The sequence below is a fragment of the Pleurodeles waltl genome, chromosome 6 (genome assembly GCF_031143425.1).
Source record: "Pleurodeles waltl isolate 20211129_DDA chromosome 6, aPleWal1.hap1.20221129, whole genome shotgun sequence".
NCBI lineage: Eukaryota > Metazoa > Chordata > Amphibia > Caudata > Salamandridae > Pleurodeles > Pleurodeles waltl.
This window is the reverse complement of record NC_090445.1, coordinates 248,634,656-248,660,218: the sequence shown is the minus strand read 5'-3', so window position 1 is coordinate 248,660,218 and position 25,563 is coordinate 248,634,656. Positions and strand designations below refer to the sequence as shown.

Genomic DNA, 25,563 nt, shown 5'->3' with positions numbered 1-25,563 from the left:
GCCCTGTTAGCGTCCTTGGAAAGGGCTGGAGAGGCTTAGGGGGAACCGGGGCTTGTGTGCCTAATTATGGCGCTACACTGTTAAGAGACAAATAAATTTAACTTTTTATCTAATTTAAAATACTCAGGCTCACAGTATTGCTTGTAGCACCATAATGTTTTATATTCTAATCAGTAACGTAGGGTACAAAACCGGGGATTAGCATACAATATTTTCTATATTATTATTTCAGCATACTAATTGTGTTTTCATATTAACTAGCACTCACGGTTTAAGGTTAGCATACAACTATGTATTGTAATTCTCATCATCCCTTACATGTCTTATCTAACTACATTGGTAGCCCAATATTAGTCTTTTTTTTGCAAATTGCATGAACTCATTTGATGTCCTATCTTTAATCTCATCATTTATTTAAGTACTCTCTTCTCACCTTTTCTTCCTTATCAACCTGACCCGGAGTGTAGTTTATGGATCGTTTATTTGGTCTTCATGTAACAGGTCACTTACTAACTTCTAGTTTGAATTTCGTTTGTCATAATAACCTGCCCTTTGCTCACCTAAATCATTCCCATAACTTGGGCTCTTCGTTTTTTTTATTTTCTGAGATTGTATCTACCTGAAATATCCTGTATTGCTTTGAATGTCTACCAACAATATCCTTGGGTCTTAAACCAATATGGTAGAACCTTATGATCTAAGATCACATAAAGCAAGTATACTTTACTGGAAACTCTTACAATCCGAACTCCAATGAAATCTGTCACCATATAAACATGATAAATGTAAAGATGCAGATTTAAAAGTATAGGAATTTGTCTTCCTGGGACAGTCCTTTCAGATGTGGTACTCTAAAGCAGAATTTGGACAAATGTAATTCTGACCTAGATATGTTCACATGTATATGTACATATTAAATCCCTCTCTTTTTAGGCTTTTTATGATTTTTAAAGTTATGTGCATTTAGGTTTTGTTTTTATGGAGCAGTTGTATGTATAAATGTTGTTTACTTGGTTTCTGACATGTTTTCTTTTATATATTGTTTAGATATAGTGCTATTTCCCATTTTCTACCCCCATATTGATCTTTTTCTGGTTCGTTTTCATCACTGTAACTTCTTAAAACATTTTGTTCATATTTATGTAGTCAAAAATAATTTTTGTCTTAAGCCCTGATAAAGTAACGTATGTATTCAAAAGTCGCAAAACGTGCTGGCTGGAGCTTCTCTAGAGAAATACCATTAAACTTTTTGTTTAAATAGCATTATGGATTTGATTTCTTTAATTCAATGAGATTATATTCTCATGTATGGCCTCAAAACCTGCCTCCTTATTGTAAATAAGTAGTGCTTGGAAGGAGCGATACTATCTCTGAGGTCATGCATTTGGTCCTATGGGGTATCCGACACGCACCAGGTCACATACTAGAAAATAATATACTGTTTACTTAGACCCTCATGCCTCAATGGAACAGCAATGTGAGTCTCTCAAATCTAACTCTTGTTTTGCCAGGCCACGCATACCGTAGGTGCGATTCCACTGGGAGATGGGAATTTGCACTTGGCATCAACAAGACTTGGGCAAACTATTCTGAATGTACAAAGTTCTTGAGTCCAGAGCATCGGAACCATGAGAAAGTAAGTCATGCAGGAGTATGGTTCGAAAGAAGACTATACAACCACGTGGGAACATGGCCGTGATGAGGATTGTTTTCCCAAACTTATGTTCTCTGCCTGAATTTTCAGTGTCATCTCTAAAATTGCCAATATATGTTCTTAAACAAAATGTGTGCTTGAGCAGACCCTTCCGCTGCCATGAGTATTGAGGACATAACCATTCTAATTTTTTTAGGAAAGTTTGCATTCTCTTCTCTATTGGTTTTGGGTTGTGGGGAGGGGACTGAGTCTTCAGACTCCGATAATGTGTGGCTGCCATATTCTGATTAGTGCATAGAGTTCGGACAGTTGGCAACTGTTGTATAAAGTTTGACCTTGAAAACAGGGTGAGTGTTAGCTACAGACTGGATGCTAAAAATTTAATTGGTTCTGATTAGTGTATTACGGGGAGAAACAACAGCATTGCAACGGAGAAGCAATAGTACATATCTTTGGGTACTCCTCAAAATGCATTTCTGTGCAATCCAAAATGTGGAGTGGACCATCGTATCTTAGGGAAAGGGGTTAACAGTCTTTTTTTCAAAACAAAATTACATATCTTAGAGACAGTAGCTCGGAAGTGGAGATTGAATATCTCAGTAAGCAAGCTGGACCTATTGGTATTTCTTAAATGCAATGGAAATGTTGGTAAATCTAACCTTCATGCTTTCATTGAAATAAGACATTCCTTTCATAAGATTTTGATTAAACTCCCATCGCACTGCCTTCTCTGTGAAGAAAAGAAATATGGGCCAATATTGTAAACAAGGACAAGGCAGAGGGTGGCACAAGTGCAGAGCCCAAAAGCAGCAAAACGTGAATTAGTTTTGATGTGGCAAGCGATCATTGATCCTGGGACCCAAAGATCACAGTAATGGATGTGTGGAAGGGTCAGCCAGATCTTCAAACCTTGTCCAACTTCAGGAGAAGACTTGACCCACAGAGGACTCTGGACGCATCTCAGGAATAAGTGGTGTGGATTCCTAAGCAGAATGTTCATATATATGCTGGCAGTCAACACTTTTGTCTAGTCACATTTAAGGGCCTTTTAGCAACACAAAATGATGCTCCGCCTTAATTTCAGATAGCAGGCATGGCTGCTTGATGTCAGCTTTCTCTTCCCAGCCCCACTGCATTATCCAGTTAAATGAGACGCCTGTTGCAATCAGGCTCTGAGTGCCCACGAAAGGGCTGCACATTAAAACCGCTGTTTTTTCTTTTTTTTCTTTCAGGAGGTATTTGACCGCCTCCACCTGATTTACACGGTCGGCTACTCCATCTCGCTCGCCTCCCTGTTTGTGGCTGTTTGCATTCTCTGCTATTTCAAGTAAGGAATGTTCTGGGAATCACTTCTTTTCTACTGTTCCTCCCTGTCCAGGAAATGTCAGTGATGTTAGCCCGGCTAGCGCTGCATGCGTAACTCACCTTGCTGGTAACCTCGAGCACATGTGATAAATCCTGTGAGCAGTCTTAGCCCTTAGCAGCGCGTGAGGATTGTTCAAGCATGCTCTGCACTCTGCGGGGTAAACGGCTTGAAAGACTTTACCTGCAAATAGTGTACTGGGATTTTACCAGCATGCTTTGCATCCGGATGTGCATGTAGGATATTCTCATTTACTAGCTTGCTTTGCACTCTGGAGGCAAAGGCCTCTTTTCCAATACCAGCACGTAGCACTACGATGGATATTGTTGTGTTCCTCCGGTGTCCCAGGGCACTGGGATTACTTCCTTCATCCATTTGACACTCCAAGAAGGTGGTGCAGTCAGAGCTACACTAAGTAAACTCAGTATTCAGTCAGACCTTTCTCCTTGACGAATAATATGTATTTCAGCTTAGAGAATACGGTAGCTAAAATTGGGAGCTGAACAAAAAAATAAGAAGAGTATATTTAGCATCTTTTGGGGATGAAACAACCTCAAAATCAAAGTCCTGCCATGTCGGCTATTAGTACCAAAGGTCACTGGCTATTTGAGAAGACAGTATATCCTCTGGAAAATTCAAACCACTTCCTGTGAGGGTGAGATGGGACAGGAAGTGTGTGAGCTGGGAAGGCGAATGGCAGAAACAAAGGAGAACACACATGGTGGAGAAAAGCTCCCCAGCAGTAGGCCAACTTTTAAGAAATTGTTAGGTAAAGATGATTAGCACAATACCTAGTGCTGGGGCGAAGTCATTGCCTCCCACAGGCAAGAGAGTTCTGCGCTCAAGTGATATGGTGCTACAACATAAGTAAAATGGCACCCCATAACCAATAATATCCTAGGGGAAGTGTTTGGGTTTTCTCAGCAGACTGCAGGAACTCTCAGCTATACTACTGCGGGACAGACAAATGCCAGGCAAAATGCTACAATATTGCCAAGATAACAGCTGTCTGCACTCGTTTCTCCTAATTCAACTCTATGCTTACCACTGCACCCTTTACCTCATCGCCATCCTTCTGACCTCAGCTTCTCTGAAGCCTCCGTCCGAAACCAGAAACCCCTTTCATGTCTCTCTAAACCATTCATGAGCATCGCGTATCATTCCCAATGTTATCGCTCATTTTCCTCCATAATCTCTGCTCATTTTACCCAAAACACAAACCGTATCACCATTTTCTGGCCTGAAATCACCTCTCAATCGCCTGGCATTCTAAATATTGATGACTTCATACCAGTGCTTAATTTGTAAATTAAAACATGCCAGTGCTCTAAGCCCTTCTCTTAAACGTGCGACTGCTGCAATTAAATGTGGGAACACGGAATACTGAGGTAGCGTAATCCTAAAACCATCTCGGGCCTCTTCAATCCATTTAATGCCACTCCTTGCCCATGCAGCTAACTCGTACAGCTTTCTGCTTTCTCCCATTGTTACGCTTTTTCGTTTTTCTCTTCCTCCGTCTTTCCCATATGTCTTTTGCTGCCAGCAAATGCTTGGGGCAGAAGAATAAGCGTCGCCCCCCTCTCCCCCCCACATTAAGTGCCGGTGCTCAGCACCGGACACAACAAGCACAAATTAAGCACTGCCTCATACCCTCTCTTATGCACCACAAACCACACTCTTTCCATATTTTTTCATACCTGGATGTTTTCTAACCCCTCCCTTATTTGACTGAAACCGCTTCTCACTCTCCACTCAAACCTCTCAAAATTTCTCTCCAAACTCGTCTTTCATTCTCCTCCTAAACCTCTCTTTCCTTCATCCTTAAATTCCTCTGCTAACCCCCAACCTCTCTTGTATGTCTCATTTCGGGCAGCATGTGAAAATATGATCTACAATAGATACACTAACAAAAATCACAACCCTTATCAAATATCACCTACAAAATGTTAACCTGAACCTCAAGTGTTCCCTTATCCCAATAACCGCTTTCAAGCACTTCCCTCAAAATATGCTAGGACTGGAGGTGGGGTATCATTGTAACCCAGGCTTCAGCTATTTGGGAAGAAGGCTTTAGTTTGATTAGGTATAGGTTAACATTTTTGTGGGGATATTTGTATGCAAGGTAGGGATTTGGGGAATTTTAAGCTTCATCTCACCATCTTGTCTTCTCTCTCAGGAAGCTTTACCTTAAACCCTTCACTCTTTACCATCACCTCCTCCCTCTCTCACACTTCTTCTGCCTCTGATCCCGTGAGTCTCTTTTCTCTCCTTCCTTCTCCACCCAGGCGCCTGCACTGCACAAGAAACTATATCCACATCCATCTCTTTGCATCCTTCATCTGTCGTGCTTCAAGCATCTTCGTGAAGGACGTAGTGCTGTACTCGATCTCGGTGCCCGAAGAGCTTGGGAATGTCAGAATCGACGGTGCAAAGAGTGAGTTGGGCCCCTCGGCAGGACACAGACCACCAATGGCAAGTACCAATCTTACTGTTGTACTTCAGACTCTGAAGCGCTCCAAAACATGTTAGGAGGTGCCTGGAGGATCTCCAAGTTAGACCAGATCTATTTGACCTTATTGACTGAGATTTAAATTGGAGACAATGTGAAGATAGCACTGGCATATTAGAGATATTTGTGTAAAATAAAAATTGAGCTGACTCTACAGTTGCCCACCTCTTCATGTTATTCTCATTTCCACTTATTTCACAAGTACGTAATTAATTCCTGTCTCAAGCCACCTCCTCGTTGAGGCAGTTACTACCATAAGATGCATAGGTAATTATCTAAAATCAGTTTCAGACCGTGAAACTTGTTAGCATCTTCTTACAGGAGACAAAACGACCTGCTGAGAAATCTGATGTTTCCTTAACAGGCCGGTGCCTACAGTAGCTTGCTTCTCTGCGGCAGTCAGGCAAGCATGAAGACTTACTATGTCTGTTATTTTTCAGAATTACCCATCTGAAAGGAAACGTTCCAATCTCTTAAAAAGACTGTTCACCTCTTGTAATCAGCAGCAAATTATGCTAGTCACAACACCCATTTTATTACATAGGCCTGCGTAGTGCATATGCTAAATTATTATAAACAACCAATAGGATCTGGCATTAGCCAAGCCCTTTTGATGTTTCTAAAAATATATGTATAACATGCACATAAGGGCTTTCAGCTAGCTCTCTTCATCCATTGGTCAGACAGTGAGTCATTCACAGTTTGCTTCCACCCACAGCAGCCTACAGAATGGGAAAATGAGTCAACCCACTTCAGCCATTGGTTAACCTCACTGTGATTGACAGCATTCTGCCTTTTGACAAAGAACACACCTGCATACAAAGCAGTTCCCTTCAGTACCACAGATCACTATGGCAATGGGAGCATTCTGAGGTCAAAAAATATTTTTTGCTTTTAAGATTTTTATTCTCAGATTGATGAGGGCCTAACAGCTTTCCCACCAATGATGGTTTGGAAAAGCTATGATAAAACAAGCACTGACAACGAACATCACCCAACCTATTGGCTTTGCTAATGTGATTGTTGAGCTGTAGACGAAGTTAACTGAGCCTGAATAAATGAAATTTGTGAAACAAGAGATCCCGGAGTGCGGTTGTTCGTGAAGTATTTCATGAATGTTGTTGATAAATTACGGAGTGTCCTGCCGTCACCAGCACCACCGCTGAATTAAGTGCGCTAGTACATGCCAAAACAGGGACAATCTTTGAAATGCTTATATATATATATATATATATATATATATATATATATATATATACTGGAAGATGCAGGATCACAAGAAAACAACAGCCAGCCAGGGCAAAAATCTGGATCCCAAAGGATACAAAGAGCCACAAGAAAATGTAATATCCAAGAAAGAAGTGACTCAAACAGATGATCTCATTAAAGAACAAAAATATATTTCTACTACAACGTTTCAGCTTCCGTTTTAGTACCTGAGGAAGGCGGAAGCTGAAACGTTGTAGTAGAAATATATTTTTGTTCTTTAATGAGATCATCTGTTTGAGTCACTTCATGGGCGGAGATTCTTCTGCATAATATATTCAGTTCAGTTGCAGCAACCAAAACCCATTGCGGCTCGGCCCCCCTGGACGTTGTTCACGGGTAAAATTGCTGAGTCCTACAATACTGTTTATGTTCCCAAATACTCAATCGCAATTTCCGGCTTGTTCTACCCGTTCTCATGGGAGTTGTAGCGCGTGTTTTGTGTCATGGGGGCCCCTTGTTTGCTCAAAAAAGTACCTTTGATGCATTGTGCAAATTGATGCTGAAAGGTGTGATTCAATGAATAAATAAATGTGTGCAAAGTTACAGTTTAAAAAATAATTCTGTTCATAGAGAGGTTCAAGATCTGTTCCCTAATGCGAGTTGGAGATGTTTATTCTTTGACTGCTTCATGAGCCAATGCATGATTATTGCCTTCTTGTTGGTATGAGGTTTTGTGGTTCGAGTAATCAGTCCAGAACTTCACCACCTGGATCACCAACGCCGTTGATCTTGTCACCCCATCAAAGACCCACAGATTCACCAAACAAGCCAGCTTGCCCACACCAGAACTCAGGAAAATGAAACACAGCTGCAAAAAACTGGATAGAAGATGGCACACCAGCAGAGACGCTACAGACCAAACCATCTTCAAGTCAGCCCTCAACAAATACAACAAATGTTTCAAAAGCACAAAAAAGGTCATCCTAGCTGACCACATTGAGGCAAGCGCCAACCACACCAAGGAACTCGTCAGCATTGTCAGGGAGTTCTCCCGCCCAGTGGCCATCTAGAACACAATCCCTCAATCACAGGAACTCTGCAACGCTCTAGTAAACTATTTCCACAACAAGATAGTCACAATCTACAGGAAATTTGAGCCCCCAATCCACCGACCTCTACAGCCACCTCACTCCAACAAATGCCTTCCCCAACCAGCCACTCACGATATGGGAACAACTTACCACACAGAACACCACAGCCATCATGAACTCCATCCACTCCAGAGCACCCACGAACTTGTGCCTCCACCGCCTCTTCAACCTAGGAAGTAAGGATATCAGCTGCCAACTCACCACCCTCCTTAACACTTTCATTGCTGGAAACACGCTGAAGTCACACCTCTCCTCAAGAAACCTTCTGCCGACCCAAGCAAACTCCAGAACTACGCCCCATCTTGCTGCTCCCTTTCCCCGCCAAGGTACTGGAGAAGGCCACCAACCAGCAGCTCACAGAACACCTTGAGAGAAACAACCTGCTTGATGCCTCCCAATCCACTTTCTGTGCCAACCACAGCACCAAGACCACCCTGATCACCACCACTGATGACATCCGCACCCTACTCGACTGGCGAGATCAGCAGCCCTGATCCTCCTCAACCTCTCCGCAGTGTTCGACACCGTATCCCACCACACACTCAAAAGACTGCACCAAATCAGGATCCAGGGACACGCACTCAGATGGATCGCATCGTTCCTCATGGTCATACTTATGTTAAGAAACTATAAATTGTGGCCTCAAGTTACTTTCCGGCTCAAGTCATAGTTTCTTCATATAAGTATAACTATGACTGCTGAATTTCTATGGTTTTATGTGGGTAAAACGTGAACCTAACTATAATGTCCCTGTAACCCTTGTTTCAGTGAATTTCTATGTTTTTTCTAACTTAAAGTAATATATAAATACCATATGTTAATATAACAACTGCTGCGCACGGACTCTGGTCGTGCGCAGCAGGGGTTTGGCTGAAGGGCCTGGCCTACCCCTCCACATGCATCCAACCTCACACTGAGCATGGCCTTGATGTTTTTTTTTTTCGATTGGGCTTTGGATCCATGGGTCCATGGCGGATTTACACTCGGGTTTGCATTGTGCACCATGGTGGATCTGTGGATCGGCCAAAAATTATTGGGCAATATTTTTCCCCAGAGGGGTCCCTTAGAGATCCTTCCATGTGTCCTATGGATTCAGGGTAATTCTACCATGACTCCTTAGGAATGTTTTTATTTATGTTTTCTCCTCGGGGGCCCTGCCAAGAAACAAAATGGCGGCCACAACTTTCTTTTCCAGTTGTGACGAGCCAGTCAGGGCCTTGTTTTTTGGTCGGATCCTTGGGTACCGGCAGGTACCCGCAGATCCGCAGAGCATCCGTGTCCCTAGATATCTATATTTTGTTCCCTTTAATAACTCCGAAACCACTAAATAGATCTACGCCAAATCACAAAACGCATGATCTGCAAATCAGGGTCTAGCTTCCTGCCAAATTTGTTGTAATTTCATTCAGTAGCTCAGACTGTAGCCGTGTCTAACGATTGTAAAATCTCCATAGACATAGAATGGTAAAAAATCGTTTTGGGACCCTGCCTTTTTCTGGCCCCACTTGACAAATCACCCGGAAACTTTCCACACAGCAACTAAAGTGGGTGGCAAACTAGTTTTTAAAATTTCATGATGATTCGGCAAACGGCTTAAAAGTTATTAGCAAAGCAAAAAAAGGAAAGGTTGGTCCTAACTACAACTACCTACTGGCTATTGCCAATATATATATATATATATATATATATATATATATATATATATATATATATATATATATATATATATATATATATATACACACATAGCATGTTGTGAAACATATATATAGTAATACCACTTCACTTTACATTTAATTAACACTAAGATTGACAGAAAAACAAGGTTTAAAGTGACATTATAGATCCGTTCAATGAAAAGACCTTAAATTACACTATAACAACTAGAAATCCACTGAAAAAACTGAAGGTGAAAGGGATCCTATAGTTAGGTGAAATTGAAGTTATAATGTGACTTTTAAATCCAAAAACCACTAGATTCGCCAGTTATAGTTCAGTGAGCTAACTATAACCCGTGCCCCACCATGCAGGGCTTATAACCTCACATATTACATCACTCATGGCATGTCAATGACATCAATGATGACATCACTGATGACATCATCCAGTGAGTGTCACAGTTTGCTGTACACTCTCACCCTGAAAGGTATTTAGTGAGGAACATCTAGAGTAAACTTTTGTATACCTATTCTACTGCTAATGAGTGTACCTTTTTGTAACATGCTTGGCCTCCCAAGGAGGTTTTGGGTGTCTGAATGGAGTGGACTCTCAGTGAAGAGCTGTGCAGAGGGCGAAGGCTGCTGATAGTAAGGGCTGGGTGGTTAGAGGAAGTGGGCTCTCCATAAAGAGTTGTGCACAGGGTAAAGGTTGTTTATAGTAGGAGATTGGCCACCTAATGGGGCTTGAGTGTTTGGAGAGAGTGGGCTTTACATAAAGAGTTGTGCACAGAGTGATGATGGTTGTGTGTAGTAGGGACTTGAATGTCAACAGCAGTGGTTCCCAAACATTTTAGCACCACACCTATCTTTTTGGAGCAACAAACGTTTGCGACCCACCTACCTTTAATAGACATAAGGCAGGGTGATTTTTTTAAAATGTAACTAAAGCATCATATGGTAGTGCATTGTGGTATACCAGTAATACTCAAAGTACGGCCTGTGGGCCACATGCAGCCCTCCTGACCTTCACTTGTGGTCCCCTGGTCAATAGCAGCACTGGGCTGCTGTTTACTCGACTCAGCACTATGACTGAAAAGATGTTAAATAAACAGGCAAGCCTTCATTTACACAGTTATTGAAGGTAAAGAAAGAAAGTGACTAGGTTGTCATGCACTTTTTACTTTAGGAATACCTTCATTTTTAAAGACATATTGCAGCTAAAGTGTAAAATATGACATGGTCTCTTTAAAAAATCAAAAAGTATATTTCATTAATATTCAGACGTTGTACCTTAGTACATCGAATTACAGCAGTGCATTGAGAAGTATTTTCTTTTTAAATGATAGTTTTCAAACATAAATTCAGAAACAGCCATTCTTTCCCCCAACCTGAAAACAATGTTAATAGTGAACTAAGAGGCAAGTCAGTTATGTGCACTCTTTGGATGGCCTGGATTCCTGTTAAACACGAACAACATTATAGTTAATTCAATCAAACTCAGGAGAAGGTTATGTACATGGCACATCCTGAAGTCATGTATTTTGAGGTTCTCTTATATGCAATAATGAAGTTAAAGGAGGGAAAGTTAAATAAAACAATTGCCAAGGATCACACAATTTGGTAAAGTGAGGAAGCCAGGATTAATCCCAGGTTTTCTGGTTTCACTTTGTGCAGTCCAGCCAGTCGATGTATATGCTTCACTTCCCCTACACCCACCATACTGACACCCCCCTGCACTCTACCAAACCCCCGTCCACCCCCACACCCTGCTAGCATCAATGCAGGCCTCGGTCACATAAAAAAACAACTTTGTGGCCCTTGGGAAAATGTTTGTGAGTACCCATGTCATATACAGACAGCACATTTTTCATTGAAATGACCCCTAAATTTGCACATACAGTTTTACTGATAAAACTATAGAGCACACAAATTATTATATGTGGAAATTGTGTCCCTGTGCATTTATCATTTCTGCATCACCACTTAAGTGTCTTGATTTGTTCGATCCTATTAAAATCTGTTTCCAGCACACTTCAGAATTACAAAAAGTGCTTCTTATTTGCTCTCCTAACTGCTTGATGCATTCACTTCATTTACATGTATTTATATTTTGTTGTGTATTCCAAAAAATAACATCCTACATTGTGACATAATTTATTTTAAAAACTCCTCTCACTTTGTAGTCAAAGAAAGAAAAGTAAACACCAGTCTCCAGGATAAAATGTGTAAGAAGACATAGATCACATTTGACCTCTGTCTTTGAACGCATTCACCCATGACTGTGACAAGTTAAACACAGAAGAATTAAAAGCATCTATTTATTGATGTGACTTTCGTGGCCCATCAGATTTCAGCTCATTGTTTTCAACTTGGTAGCCAAACTACATTAACTGTAAGTTGTGCCTCCTCCATGCACTACTTATACTGTTTTATATAATCTCACTTACACTATCTAAAATAATAGATAGTATTTACAAGAACAGATTTGATTTGCAATTAAAAGATCACAGTGCGTGGTAGAGTGGCGATTTAGGGCGTAATTTTGAGTTTGACGGACGGAAAAGCCTGTCTGCCAAACTCACAACAGGGTGGCCGCCACTTTCGTGGCAGCCACCCCGCCAGAGTTATTGAGAGTTTTCCGATAGGTCGGCAGACGGAAACCTCAGTTTTCACCTGCCAACCTAGCAGGAAACAGGCTACAGCATTGTCTCCGGCTCGTAATCGAGCTGGCAGCAATGCTGTAGCCCGCATTGCAGACAGTGAACATGGCGAGGGTGCTGGGCAGTGGGGGCCCTGCACTGCCAAGGCCTCCTGTGTCCCCCTGCATCTGTTCTCCGCCAGCCTTTTCATGGCGGTGTTAGCATGTAGCGCTGCCCTGGCGGATTACAATTTCCGCCACCGCCAGGCCGCTGGGATTATGTATCCTGGTGGTGCTGGTGGAACCCTAGTGGGCTGACCGCCAGGGTTTTAATGTGGCGGTCCTGACCACCACTGTGAGTGTGGTGGTCTGGAGACCGCCACACTCATAAGGCGGCCCTTATTGTTAATGTACTGTGGTTATTGAGTTGAATATACTCTGTATGGAGGTGCATGAGTTCTAATAATTTGAAAGTGTTGTGTAAGCTATGAAATAAAGGTATAACTTTAGAAATGTACATTTTGGTGTACTTTGACTTTTTTTGTAGCTAAAGAATTAATAAAGTTATTTAAATTTAAAGGTGGTGTGTAAATTATAAATTTAAGGTATAACTACTGCTGATGAATTTTTAATGTTTGTGTATTTTTAGTTCGGTTAGTATAAAAAAAATAATAAAGTTTTTCTAATTATAAAATAATGATATTTGTTTTTTTCATTGAATGTATATATATATACATATGTTCGATGGCATGTGTAGCTGCAGATTCACATGCTGTGCACATCCCGCCATCTAGTGTTGGGCTTGGAGTGTTACAAGTTGTTTTTCTTCGAAGAAGTCTTTTCGAGTCACAAGATCGAGGGACTCCTCCCCTTTCGGCTCCATTGCGCATGGGCGTGGACTCCATCTTAGATTGTTTTCTTTCCGCCATCGGGTTCGGACGTGTTCCTCTTCGCTCCGTGTTTCGGTTCGGAAAGTTAGTTAAATCTTGGAAAATTAGACGGTATTGTTTGCGTTCGGTATCGGGTTAGTTACAACAGATCGACACCGAATTTTGAAGAGCTCCGGTAGCCCTTGGGGTTTCCGATTCCCCGGCGGGGCCTGGTCGGCCCGACCTCGTACGTCTTCAAGGCTAATGGAACGGACCCCATTCCGCTTCTGCCCCGAATGTCACAACAAGTATCCTTACACAGATCAGCATCTGGTCTGTAATTTGTGTTTGTCTCTCGAACACAAAGAGGATACCTGCGAGGCCTGGCGAGCGTTTCGATCGAGGAAAACGCTAAGAGACCGAAGAGCAAGAAGACTACAAATGGCGTCGGCGCCGGCAGGACAACAACAACACTTGGAAGAAGAAGAAACCTTCTCCATCGCAGATTCGGACTCGGACGAGGTCGATCCCGAACAGACGCTGAGAACCGTGAGTAAGACGTCAGTGCCCAAAACTCACGGAAAATTCACTAAAGCCCAGGGGACGCCACCGCCAACAGGCCATGGCTTAACCCGAAAACTAGGTGACCAACCATCGGCACCGAAAAAGGGCACACATGTGTCGAAGCCATCCGACTCCGGTCGAGATACTGGCACAGAACAGACTCGACCTCGAGACACTGGGTCAGAGCAATCTCGACACCGAGAGGGCGGCACCGAAATGAGTCGGCACCGAGAGTTCGGAACACCAAAAGGCAAAAAAGTGTCTTCGGAGCCGAAAAAGACGGTCGAAAAGGTTTCGATACCGAAACATCCGGCCTCGGAACCGAAACCAAGTTCCTACACCGAGGAACAGGGCCTGTCCTCACAGATGCAAGGACACAGATTCGGACAGGAGCTAGAGGCAGGGGAGACAGATTACACTCAAAGGAGGCTCCACATTCAGAAGGACACAGGAAAGATCAGTACTCTCCCTCCAATCCGAATTAAAAGGAAACTTGCCTTCCAAGAGAAAGGCAAGCAACCACAAGCAAAGGTGGCAAAACAAATAACTCCGCCACCATCACCACAGCGCTCACCACAACCATCACCGGTAGCCACTCCACCAATGATGCAGTCTCCAACTCGTACAGGAATGAGTCAGGATGATCCTGACGCATGGGATCTTTTATATATATATATATACATATATATATATATATATATATATACATATTATGTATATCTTCATAAATATGTTTATATATGTATGTGTGTGTGTGTGTAAGTGCACGTATATGTATTATAATGATGTAAAATATATAAAATGTGTATATAGATATTTATGTAATATATATATCTACAAATATACGTATTGACTTAATTAACCCTAAAAAAAAACCTTACTTCCCTGTACCTCTGCTTGCCCCAAGCCCTAAAAATCCCTTACCTTCCTTTAATTCTACCCACCCGTACCCTAAAAATCCTTTACCTCCCTATATCTTGCCCACCCAAGACCTAAAAACCCTTGACGCCCTTTACCTCTACCCACACCTGAACCCTAAAAACCTGTTACCGCTCTTTACATTTTCCCATTCCTGAACCCTAAAAAGCCTTACCTCCTTTTGCCTCTACCCATCCACGAGCCCTAAAACTCCATTACCCCCTTTACCTCTACCTACATTTGCCCCCTTTATACCCCATTTCTGAACCCTTAAACCTTTCCTTCTTTAAGTGACAAAAAACCTGCCTTGTAAAGGCTTGTCTTGTGAAATGGTTGGTTCAAAAGATTAATTGTTGGACTTACCTGAAAAGAGTTTTATTGTAACGTCCATTGTGGTAAACATCACGTTGTAACCATTGCATACCCTGACAAACATGAGGTGTGACTCCTTGCTGGAGAATGGGCATGGTGGCAGCTACCTGCTCACCTGTAATGTAACTCCCATCACAAATGCTGTTGAAAAAGGTAAAATGTCACTGCCTAACATGGACAGGCTGAATGAGGGTGCTCGGGGACCTGGTAGGGAACTAGACAAGGGGAGAGGCCACACTTACTGCTGATGTTTAGGCAGCTATGCGCTTGTGGTACCAAATAATGCTGCAAACAATCTTGGGGAGGGAAGGAGGGTTCTCTGGGAGGGAAAGACATTGCACTGTGCATCCGCATTACAATATAATGATAAAGCCCAAACCTGTTAAAGTGCAATCGGAAGAAACTATCACTGATCCACACACCCGGGGAGCACAGATGCAGGGGGTATGCTAAAGACCGTGGAAATGACACTGGAGTGGTACACCAAAAAATGTAATGCTATCCTAAAAGCTATCCTTGATACAGAAACTACGCTCCAGAATAAACTCCTAGCAATAGACGTGCATCACAAGAAGCTCGCAGAGTTACTGAGAATGAATCTAATCCCTTTGCCCCATGGTGTGCAACCTGCAATCACTATCAAAGCTAAAACGCATAAATTATTTTGTATTGTACTTAACGTCCTCCTGCTGCTGCAGATATTCAAACAGTTCCCAGTTTGACACTTAGGGGCTGATTATGAGTTTTCCAATGGGGAAGTTGGCGCAATACAGGCTGCCCTCCCTTCCTCCCCCGCCAGCCCCATTAGGAGTTTCCTGCTATGCCAGCGGGTGGAAACCTGAGCCTACAGCATTGTCTCTGGCTCATAATCGAGTCGGTCAAAATGCTGTAGAGCGCAGGGTGCACCAGCACCCTCGCAATGTTCACTGTCTCCAAAGCGATGTGTGATGGTGCTGGCCAGGGGGGCTGACTGCACTGTGGCCCCCCTGGTGCCCCCCTGCACTTATCTCAGCCAGCATTTTCGTACCGCCATGAAACCCCTGGCGGAGAAGGGGAGTCATAGTGCCCTAGCGGATAAGGACCACCTCAACTTCCAGACCGCTAGGATCTCAGATTATGGAGGAGTGGGCAGTTCCCTGGTGGCCCAACTGCCAGTGTTGTAATGTGATCGTCCGACAGCCATCCCCGAGTCTGGTGGTCTAGTGCCCTCCAGACTCGTAATGAGGCCCTTAATGCCCATAAGGCATTAAAACCTAGTACTCTGCAGGTACTTCAAATAAAGAAGGATGTTTAGAGTGTGTGGTAGCCCTTAGGTCAGTTCAAAAATGTTTGCTGCCCAGGCAAAGAAATTGTGTTGTCTAAAACTCGTGTTTAATGGCATAGTTGCCAAGTGGTTACACTCTGTGGTTTGAAAGGAAGCCTAACTCTTCACTCTTCAGTTCTGCTCTGCCTTCTTCCTCCACCCCACCTCTGTTTCCTGTCTTCACCTTTTAAACTTACACTCCATCTCAGACCTGATCTATTGCTTTTCATGATATTATTAAAGAAATTGTGCTGCACCATTTCACCTTTTTTCTTTTTTTAATTTATGTGGGGAACAGCACCCATGAGTCCCTCTAAAGATAAGCATGTTCACTCAGGCAAAACCATGCTTTTATTTTATGCCCCACCACTTTCAAATTTCACCAGACACAAGTAAAAGAGCTAACTATGGCTTTCGAGTTTCTACGAAACAGAGTAGAAAATGCAGGTGGGTAGGTATTAATTAAATGGCGTAGACACAGAATTGTTTCTGGAACAATTGCTGTTCGCCAATACTTTTGAGGGGACCCAGCCTTAATTCTTCACAGTGGAATGGTCACACAGCATGCTGGGATGCCTGTTGGTGCTGGAGTGCCCCTGGGGCTCATGGTGGCCAGGTTCCTAAATTTTCAGACCCTGCAACGGGCCCACGAAAAATAATAAATTGCGTATCTTTCCATGCTACACTACCCAGGTATTTTAAAGGCGAGCACTTAAGGACATCGAACAAGTGCTACATAAACATAAACATGAAAATGCAAATTACCTGTAGCAGGATCTGCCCAGTGGTGCTTAAAAGTGGAGACCCTACTAGATGTATCCTTCCAAACCATGGTTTAGGAACATATAGATCACTACTTCATTGAAAATGATGGGGGACACAATAAATGAGTACAGCGCCTTCAAAGCAGTAATTAGGATTTTATACCTAAAACCGACGACATTTAAACTCACTAGCACTCATCAAATAAACACACTAGAAGAAGAACTGTGTTACTTGGACGTGAAAGCAGTAACAGATCCAAGTTGTCATAAAAAGAGAATTGATATGGAAAAAGAATACACAATGCTTGTAGACTGAGGGGGATACATTTTAAAGAATAGAGGGCCAGATGTCAATGGGAGGAAGATTGAACTGGGCTTCTGCTAGCATGCTTAATACAACCAGATGTGGAGAGAAAATCCATATTTGCTATTAGGTTTAAGACAGATGATATCTTGCATCCACAAAAGAAAGTCAATAGGGCCTTTGTAGCATATGCAAGATTATACTTGATGCCACATGAACCAGAAGACCACATTGAGTGTTACTTACAAGAGATACACCATGTAGAAGCTAAAATTTGAGAAACACAGACATGTGTCATCTTTCATAGGCAGATAGGTTTGTGAATCAAGAATGCATGAGTCTTACAATTACATGTCCAATAAGAGGAACCATCATTAAGACTCTTATATATGAAAACAAAAAGGCGTGAAACACATTATCCAATCATGATACAGAAAAAGGGGATTTTGTCATTATTATGGGCAAATAGATGGCGTGATGTTGATCAGAAGATGCGAAGATTACACAAGCATTAAGTATCTAGCTATTCATAGTTAAAATAACAGTTCATGTTATAAGCGTGTTAGCAGCAAGCTACAGAATGGTGTTGGGTGTGTTTTCCACTTGCCCAACGGCTAGGACTTTCCAATGTATCAACCAAATGGTTTATTACAACTCATGCCCAATCAAATAAATTTTGTCTATGCTATATACGGTCATTAATATCTCTGGCTGTTAATGGGTGAGCAAAGCAATGCTTATCTCGTGATGTGTCCCTTGAGCAAGCCTTGCATTACAAGTTGATCAGCAGAGTACATTGGTTTACCTGAGCTCATCCAACCTTTGCACACATTTTGCAGGCCTTTTCATCATTGAGTATCACAGGTTAGAGGGAATACAAAAGGAATTCCACAACTGGCTTCCACAACCCCATCTAATGGCAACTCAGAGGAACAACTTAGAAGCACCTTTGGCTATAGAGACGATAAATATGGTCATATACCTATTAGCTAGGGACAAAGTGCCAGGGACTGATGGGCTACACCCCAGGTTCTACTTGACTGATAAATTGAAGTTAGCCTGAAAACTATTAGCTATGTATGATAATGCATTTGGCAAGGATATAATAAATAACACAATTACCTAAAGTAGGAAGAGACCCTCTGAATATAACGTCCTGTAGACCAATATTCCTCCTAAGCTCAGAGTTTAAGATATTTGGAAAAATTATAGCTAATAGTTTGATGTCACTTCTTCGAGATCTGGTACACCTGGACCAAACTATTTTTAGCCCTGGATGTAACAAGCATATAAATCTTAGATGTCTATTTTGTGTACTAGATCAGATCCCATGTATGCACCAAACACCAGCCGTGGCCTCCTTTGATACTGAGGCCTTTGATACATTACTGTGGCCGTTCTTGTTTGCATTACTTCGAAAGATGGGAATGGGGGAGAACTTACTGAGATAGAGCTAATCACTGTCTATGAAACCATAGGCAGAGAGCCAAACAAGTCAGACATTCTCACAGCACTAATCTATTTAAAAAGGCACTTGCAATGGAGCCACTAGCCTGTGTGTTATTTGGGAGGGCTTGAGAATGTGGAATATGCTTGCCATGAAACACACATATAGGCCCTCATTACAACCCTGGCGGTCGGTGATAAAGCATCAGTAATACCACCAACAGGCTGGCGGTAAATACCGCCAAATTATGACCATGGCGGAAACAGTTCAGACAGACAACCACTTTAACACACTGACCGCCAGGGTGGAATCGACAGGCCTAAGTCAATGTTCTGCCCACTGTATTATGACACATCAATCCGCCACCTTTTTCGGGGCAGTACGAATAACATCAAAAGCCTGGCGGAAACACTGCACAGAAAGGAAACGACTCACCTGTGGAGACTCAGGGAAGAACCACGCCGCCATGGAGCCCGGGCTGCATATCTTCCCAATGATCTTCTACGTCCTGCTCTACCACGAACATCAATGCTGGCGAAGACAACCACGGTGAGTACTGCCGCCTAGCACACAGGGGAGGGGGGGAGGAAAAAGAGAGTGACACACACACACGCAACAGATCCACCCCCAACACCACACACACAAGCAGATGAAGTAACATAACATATTTACCCCATACCCTTCAGGAATAATGCAAGGACAACAGCAATAGATCAAAGTGAGTGTAATAAGATAAATATAGTAGAAATACGTGCATCCAAATCCAAAACTATATACATATTTACAAATGAAGGGACACTGCCCAGTCCTCAATGTTCGTGGGCCACAGGGCCAAAATACAAAGTCCATGCCCCACTTGTCTCCTGCAACAACATGTAGAGAACACTGCAGGGGCATCAGTTCAAAAATAGGCAGGCACCTAAGGGGGACGGGGAATGGGGGCACCTCAGCCGGAAGATGGAACAAATCCACTGGTCCCGGAGGGGGCAACGTGTCCTGTGTTTGGTCCTGGGGAGTGCAAGGCCACAGTCTCTCAAGTGGGAGATTTGCCCACATGCTCTGGAGGGGGCAACATGCCCTGTGTTTGGTCCTGGGGAGTGCAAAGCCACAGTCTCTCAAGTGGGTGAATTGCCCTCATGCTCTGGAGGGGGCAACATGCCCTGTGCTCTTGATCCTGAGGAGGATGGGGTGAGCGGCATCGCCACTGGTTCTGGATGGGGCATCGTGCCCTGTGATCTTCATTCTAGGGAGGATGGGGTGAGTGGATGGCATCTCCACTGGTTCTGGAGGGGGCATCGTGCCCTGTGATCTTCATCCTGGGGAGGATGGGGTGAGTGGATGGCTTCTCCAACGGTTCTGAAGGGGGCATCGTGCCCTGTGATCTTCATCCTGGGGAGGATGGGGTGAGTGGATGGCTTCTTCACTGGTTCTGGAGAGGGCATTGTGCCCTGTGATGCCAGTCTTGGGGAGTGCAAGGTCAGTCTCTCAGCTGGGTGTCATACCCACAGGATTTGCAGGGGCAGGCCGCACAACAGCTCATGGATATAGGATTACACACTGTCCACCGGTGGTGACGCCTGCTCAGTGGTGGCAGTGGTGGTGCTGCTGCTGGTAGTGGTAGGCTCCAGCCCATCCCCTGCAGCCTCAGACGGCTGCCCACGGGTCCTGGTGCTGCTGGTAGTGGTGCTGCTGGTGGAGCTGGTGGTGGGGGGAAGCTCCAGCCCATCCTCTGCAGCCTCGGACGGCTGCCCACTGGTTCTGCAGCTGCTGCTGGTGGTGGTGCTGGTGGCGGTGCTGCTGGTGGAGCTGGTGGGGAGGGGAGGCTCCAGCCCATCCCCTGCAGCCTCAGACGGCTGCACCACCATGGTTGGTGATGTGGGCTCAGACTGAGTCCTAGCACCAGGCCCCTTGTCCTTTCTGCCTGCTAGTGCAGGCCCCTTGCCCTTCCTTACAGTAGCTAGGGGTGACCCCTTTCCCTTCCTTTCAGCAGCTGGGGTGGCACCTGTCCCTTCCTTTCAGCAGCTGGGGGTGGCATCTTTCCCTTGCTTTCAGCAGCTGGGAGTGGCACCTTGCCCTTCTTGGCAGCATTTGGGGCAGGCACCCTTTCCGTGTGGCTGCCTGGTGCCCGGGATCCTTTCCCACCAGGAGTTGCTGTGGACACTACTGGGCCCATGGACTGGGTGGCTGAGGTGTTTGCATGGGTTTTATACACCCTGGCCAGACGTGAAGGACTTGGGGGAGGAGGAGGAGAGAAGAGGTTAACGGTGGAGAGGAAAAGCTTCTTAGGGACATTGGGGTGGGAAGAGGGAGAAGGTTTGAGAGTGGAGGAAGAGGGAGTGGTTGTAGGAGGTGTCTGTCTGCTGTGTTTGGGTGCAGGTGCATGGGCTGGATGCTGTTGTGAGGTGGATGGCCGTTGGGTGTGATAGTGCTTCCGTTTGTGTACCTTGGGAGGGGGAGGCACAGACACAGTGGGAGAGGACACAGGAGACGTGTGCATGGCTGTTGGGGTGGTGTCTGCAGGTGAGGTGTGTGGTCTGCTAGGTGTGGTGGTGATGGTGGTAGTGGATGATGGTGTGAGTTTAGATGCAACTGGGAGGGAGGTGGAGGAGGAGAGGGACACAATGGAGTCAGTGGATGTTGGTATGTCTGCATCTGGATGGTGTTTGTGTGAGTGCCTGTGGGATGATGTGTGGTGCTTGTGTTTGCCTGTGCCACTCTTGTGTGTTGTCCTGTGTGCATGCACATCTGTCTGTGTGCTTGGGATAGGTTGGGGTTGAAGGGAATAGGACTGGGTAGAGGAAGTTGGAGGGCGGAAACAGGGACAATGGCTGCCATCAGAGAGGAGGCCAGAGCCTGGATTGATCTCTGTTGGGCCGCCAAGCCAGTGTGAATGCCCTCCAGAAATACATTGGTCTGTTGCATTTGGGCCGCCAGCCCCTGGATGGCATTCACAATGGTTGACTGCCCAACAGAGATGGATCTCAGGAGGTTAATAGCCTCCTCACTCAGGGCAGCAGGGCTAAATGGGGCAAGGCCTGAGGTGCCTGGGGTGAAGGAGATGCCCACCCTCCTGGGTGAGCGGGCATGGGCAACTCGATGAGGGGCTGCTGGGAGGGCAGTGCTGGTACGGGGGTGGCAGCTGTAGCTGGAGTGGGCACAGAGGTGTCCGCCACTACCAGGGAGCTTCCATGGGAGGAGGCATCTGTGTCCGAACTGTCCCCTCCTGTCTCCGCCGTGGTGCTCCTCTCGCCCTCCGTCCCACTGGTGCCCTCACCATCGGTGGACTGTGCCTCCTGGGTCCTGTGGGATGCAGATCCCTCTGTCGCAGGTGCCACTGCTCCTCTGCCAGATGATGCTAATGCACATAAGGACAGGGAGACAAAACAAAAAGGGGTAGACAAAGGATACATTTGGTCAATTGCTGCACCAACACCATCGTTGGCGTACACAACACACTCACACACAGGGAACAGCCCTACACATGCCCCACTCGGATACCACCCCACCAGGCATAAGTAGTGATGATGGGCACTGTACTCACCCCCTTGTGGCTGCTGTGATGCCCCCAAGCGCCCATCCAGCTCCAGATAGGCCACCTCCAGTATGCGGGCCATCAGGGGGTCAGGGTTGGATGGGCACCCCTTCCTCGTTGGGAGGCCATCCCCAGCTGGGCCTCCACTGCCTTCCATGCCCAGCGTCTCAGGTCCTCCCACCGTTTCCGACAGTGGGTGCTCTGCCTGCCGTAGACCCCCAGGGTCCACACGTCCTTGGCGATCGCACACCATATACCCTTCTTTTGATGGGAGATGACCTGCAGAGGAAATATACACAGGGAAAGGTACTAGTTAGACTTTCCTGCCTGTTACACTCATAGCCCACCATACCCCTTCTCATTCCCCTTTCGCACAGACATGGCCCAGCAAAAATGCTGCACGCTGCCCAGGGCCCATCCACCAACCCCACAACACAAGGCCTTCACACACACCACTCCATGCATTCATGCCACATGCATCGTGCTCACAGTGTACTCACCTGTTGGTCTGGAGGCCCATACAGCAGTCCGTACTGGGGTAGGACCCCATCCACCAGTCTCTCCAACTCCGCCGAGGTGAAGGCAGGGGCCCTTTCCGCAGTTACACGAGCCATGGTAGGTTCCAGACACAGGTCACAGCAGCACATGCAGTGTAGGTCCTCTCCCATTGAAGGTCAGGTAGCAAGTGAGTGTACAGATAGAAAATGGCGGTGACGTCTGCGGTGATGCATACTGTCACCGCCTGCATATATCACCCGTGGCCACTGTACCCCATAGGGCCCAATGATAACCAATGAGGAGTTGCACGGCGGTTCCCGACCGCCTCCCGCAACGGCGCACAACATCAGCGGAATTACCTCTCTTCCACCTGTCCCTCCATAAAGGGCAGGCGGACGCCATTTCGGGGGGGCAGGCCATGGATCCTAAATGTGACACAGTTCACAATTGTGCATTCAGGACATATGCCACTTATAAATTATAAAAATCACATTATGCATTGAACTGTAGTGGTTACAATGTACAGATAATGACCGGCTCTGCACTCTTTTGCCCCATGGATTGCAATCGCTGCGGATTAACAGGAGATGGAGACATCCCCGGTGTACAGACCCCTGGTGGACTTGGCAACAATGGAGGACTGGCACATAATACTCACCTATAGACTTGACAGGCCACAATCACAGAGCTGTCTGCCCAATTGGAGCCTGACCTGATATCTGCTATCCGTCACCCCACTGGGATCCCCCCTCTTGTGCAAGTCCTATCTGTGCTCCATTTCTTGGCAACTGGTTCTTTCCAAGTGACAGTGGGCTTGGCAACAGGAATATCACAGCTAATGTTTTCAGTCGTGCTGACCAGAGTGTTGTCTGCCCTGATTAAACATATGTGCAGCTACATCGCTTTCCCCCAGGTGGAGGATTTGGCCACAGTAACGGCTGACTTCTATGCAGTGGGATATATCCCCAACATTATTGGAGCTATTGATGGAACACATATAGCATTTGTCCTCCCCGGCTAAATGAAAAGGTCTTCAGAAATCGAAAAGGTTTTCACTTGATGAATGTGCAGATGGTGTGCTTGGCGGACCAGTACATCTCTCATGTCAATGCTAAGGATCCAGGGTCATTGCATGATGCTTTCAACCTGAGGAATAGCAGCATCCCAAATGTGATGGGCCAACTCCAGAGGCACAGGGTGAAGCTAATAGGTGAGCCCTGGTTCCCACCCAGTAGATGTTGGTGTATGGGTATGGTGTGGGCCATAAGGGTTAGTGTGTGGCTAACAGTTGTCCCTCGATATTTGCAGGTGACTCTGGTTACCCCAACCTCTCATGGCTACTGACCCCTGTGAGGAATGCCAGGACAAGGGCAGAGGAACGTTGCAGTGAGGCACATGGGCAACCAAGAAGGATAATTGAACATACATTTGGCCTCCTGAAGGTGAGGTTTCGGTGCCTCCATCTAACAGGTGGATCCCTTGCTACTCACCCAAGAAGGTCTGCCAGATCATCATGGCATGCTGTATGTTGCACAACCTTGCCTTGAGACGCCATGTGCCTTTTCTGCAGGAGGAGGAGGCTGGAGATGGCCATGTGGCAGCAGTGGACCCTGTGGACAGTGAAGAGGAGGCGGCAGAAGATGAGGATGAGGACAACAGAACTGCAGTGATACATCAGTACTTCCAATGACACACAGGTAAGACAGTCTAGCTTCACATTTCATTGACAGTTTAACGTTTTACATTGTCACTGGCAGGCTGCAATTTCCTACTTCTATGGCCACTCAGTGTACCCTTTCGGCATCTCTATTTACAGATATTGGTCCCCCACTATCGCACCTGGTGTGTTCACTGCAGCCTACTACAGGTCTTTCCCATGTATACATTACTGTACAGTTGAATTGCAATGTGTAAACCTTGTTAAACTAATATATGCTTAAATCGTTTGGCATACTCCATACTTGTATTTTTTCAAAGTGTCTTTATTTCAGTGTTCTGAAGAAAAGTGGGAAGTGCAATGGGCTGGATTGATGATGGAGTAAAGTCCAGGGTAGAGTCCAGTCTATTTGTTGCACAGGTGCATTGTCCAAGGGGCATAGGAAGGGGAGCAATGGCAGTTCAAGGTGGACAGGGTGACAAAGTGGGACACAAGGCTGACAATCAGGAGAGTCTTATTTCCTGGCGGGGTCTTGGCAATAGTCTCTGGCTTCTGCCTGGATCACAGGGAACGTTTGCGGGTGGTTCTCCTTCTGCAGGGGCAGGGGTGCTGGTGGCCTGTTGGTCCTGTGGCGGGGCCTCCTGTCCACTAGAGGTAGCGGAGGTGGAGGGCTGGTCAGTAGTCTGGCTAGTGGCTGGGGCCCACCGGTGTGACACTGCCTATCTCATAATGTTGGCCATGTCTGCCAGCACCCCTGCAATGGAGACCAGGGTGGTGTTAATGGACTTCAGGTTCTCCCTGATCCCCAGGTACTGTCCCTCCTGCAGCCGCATGATCTCCTGCAACTTGTCCATGATCTGGCCCAGCTTATCCTGGGAATGTTGCTATGCTCCCAGGATCTCGGTGAGCGCCTCCTGGAGAGTCGGTTCCCTGGGCCAGTCCTCCTCCTGGCGCACAGAAGTCCTCCCAGCTTCCCTGTTGTCCTGTGCCTCTGTCCCCTGAACCATGTGCCCACTGACCCTAGATCCCTGATTGTCTTGGGTTTGTGGGGTGCCCTGAGGTCCCTGTAGAGGTGGACACATTGCTGACTGACGTGTCCTGGGGACAGAGGCATGGGCCCGCTGAGTGGTTGCTGCAGTGGTGTTTCCTGAGG

At 45.5% G+C, this 25,563-nt stretch overlaps 1 protein-coding gene across 1 annotated transcript in view; it reads left to right on the top strand.

Moving 5' to 3' along the window:
- Positions 1 to 25,563, top strand: part of LOC138301518 (parathyroid hormone/parathyroid hormone-related peptide receptor-like) — a 198,893-nt gene that overhangs the window by 41,035 nt on the left and 132,295 nt on the right. The window contains exons 3-7 of the mRNA XM_069242032.1: positions 1,512 to 1,636; positions 2,887 to 2,981; positions 5,303 to 5,408; positions 19,903 to 19,911; positions 23,338 to 23,370. Coding sequence (XP_069098133.1) covers positions 1,512 to 1,636; positions 2,887 to 2,981; positions 5,303 to 5,408; positions 19,903 to 19,911; positions 23,338 to 23,370 — 368 coding nt within the window. The remainder of the gene's footprint in view (positions 1 to 1,511; positions 1,637 to 2,886; positions 2,982 to 5,302; positions 5,409 to 19,902; positions 19,912 to 23,337; positions 23,371 to 25,563) is intronic.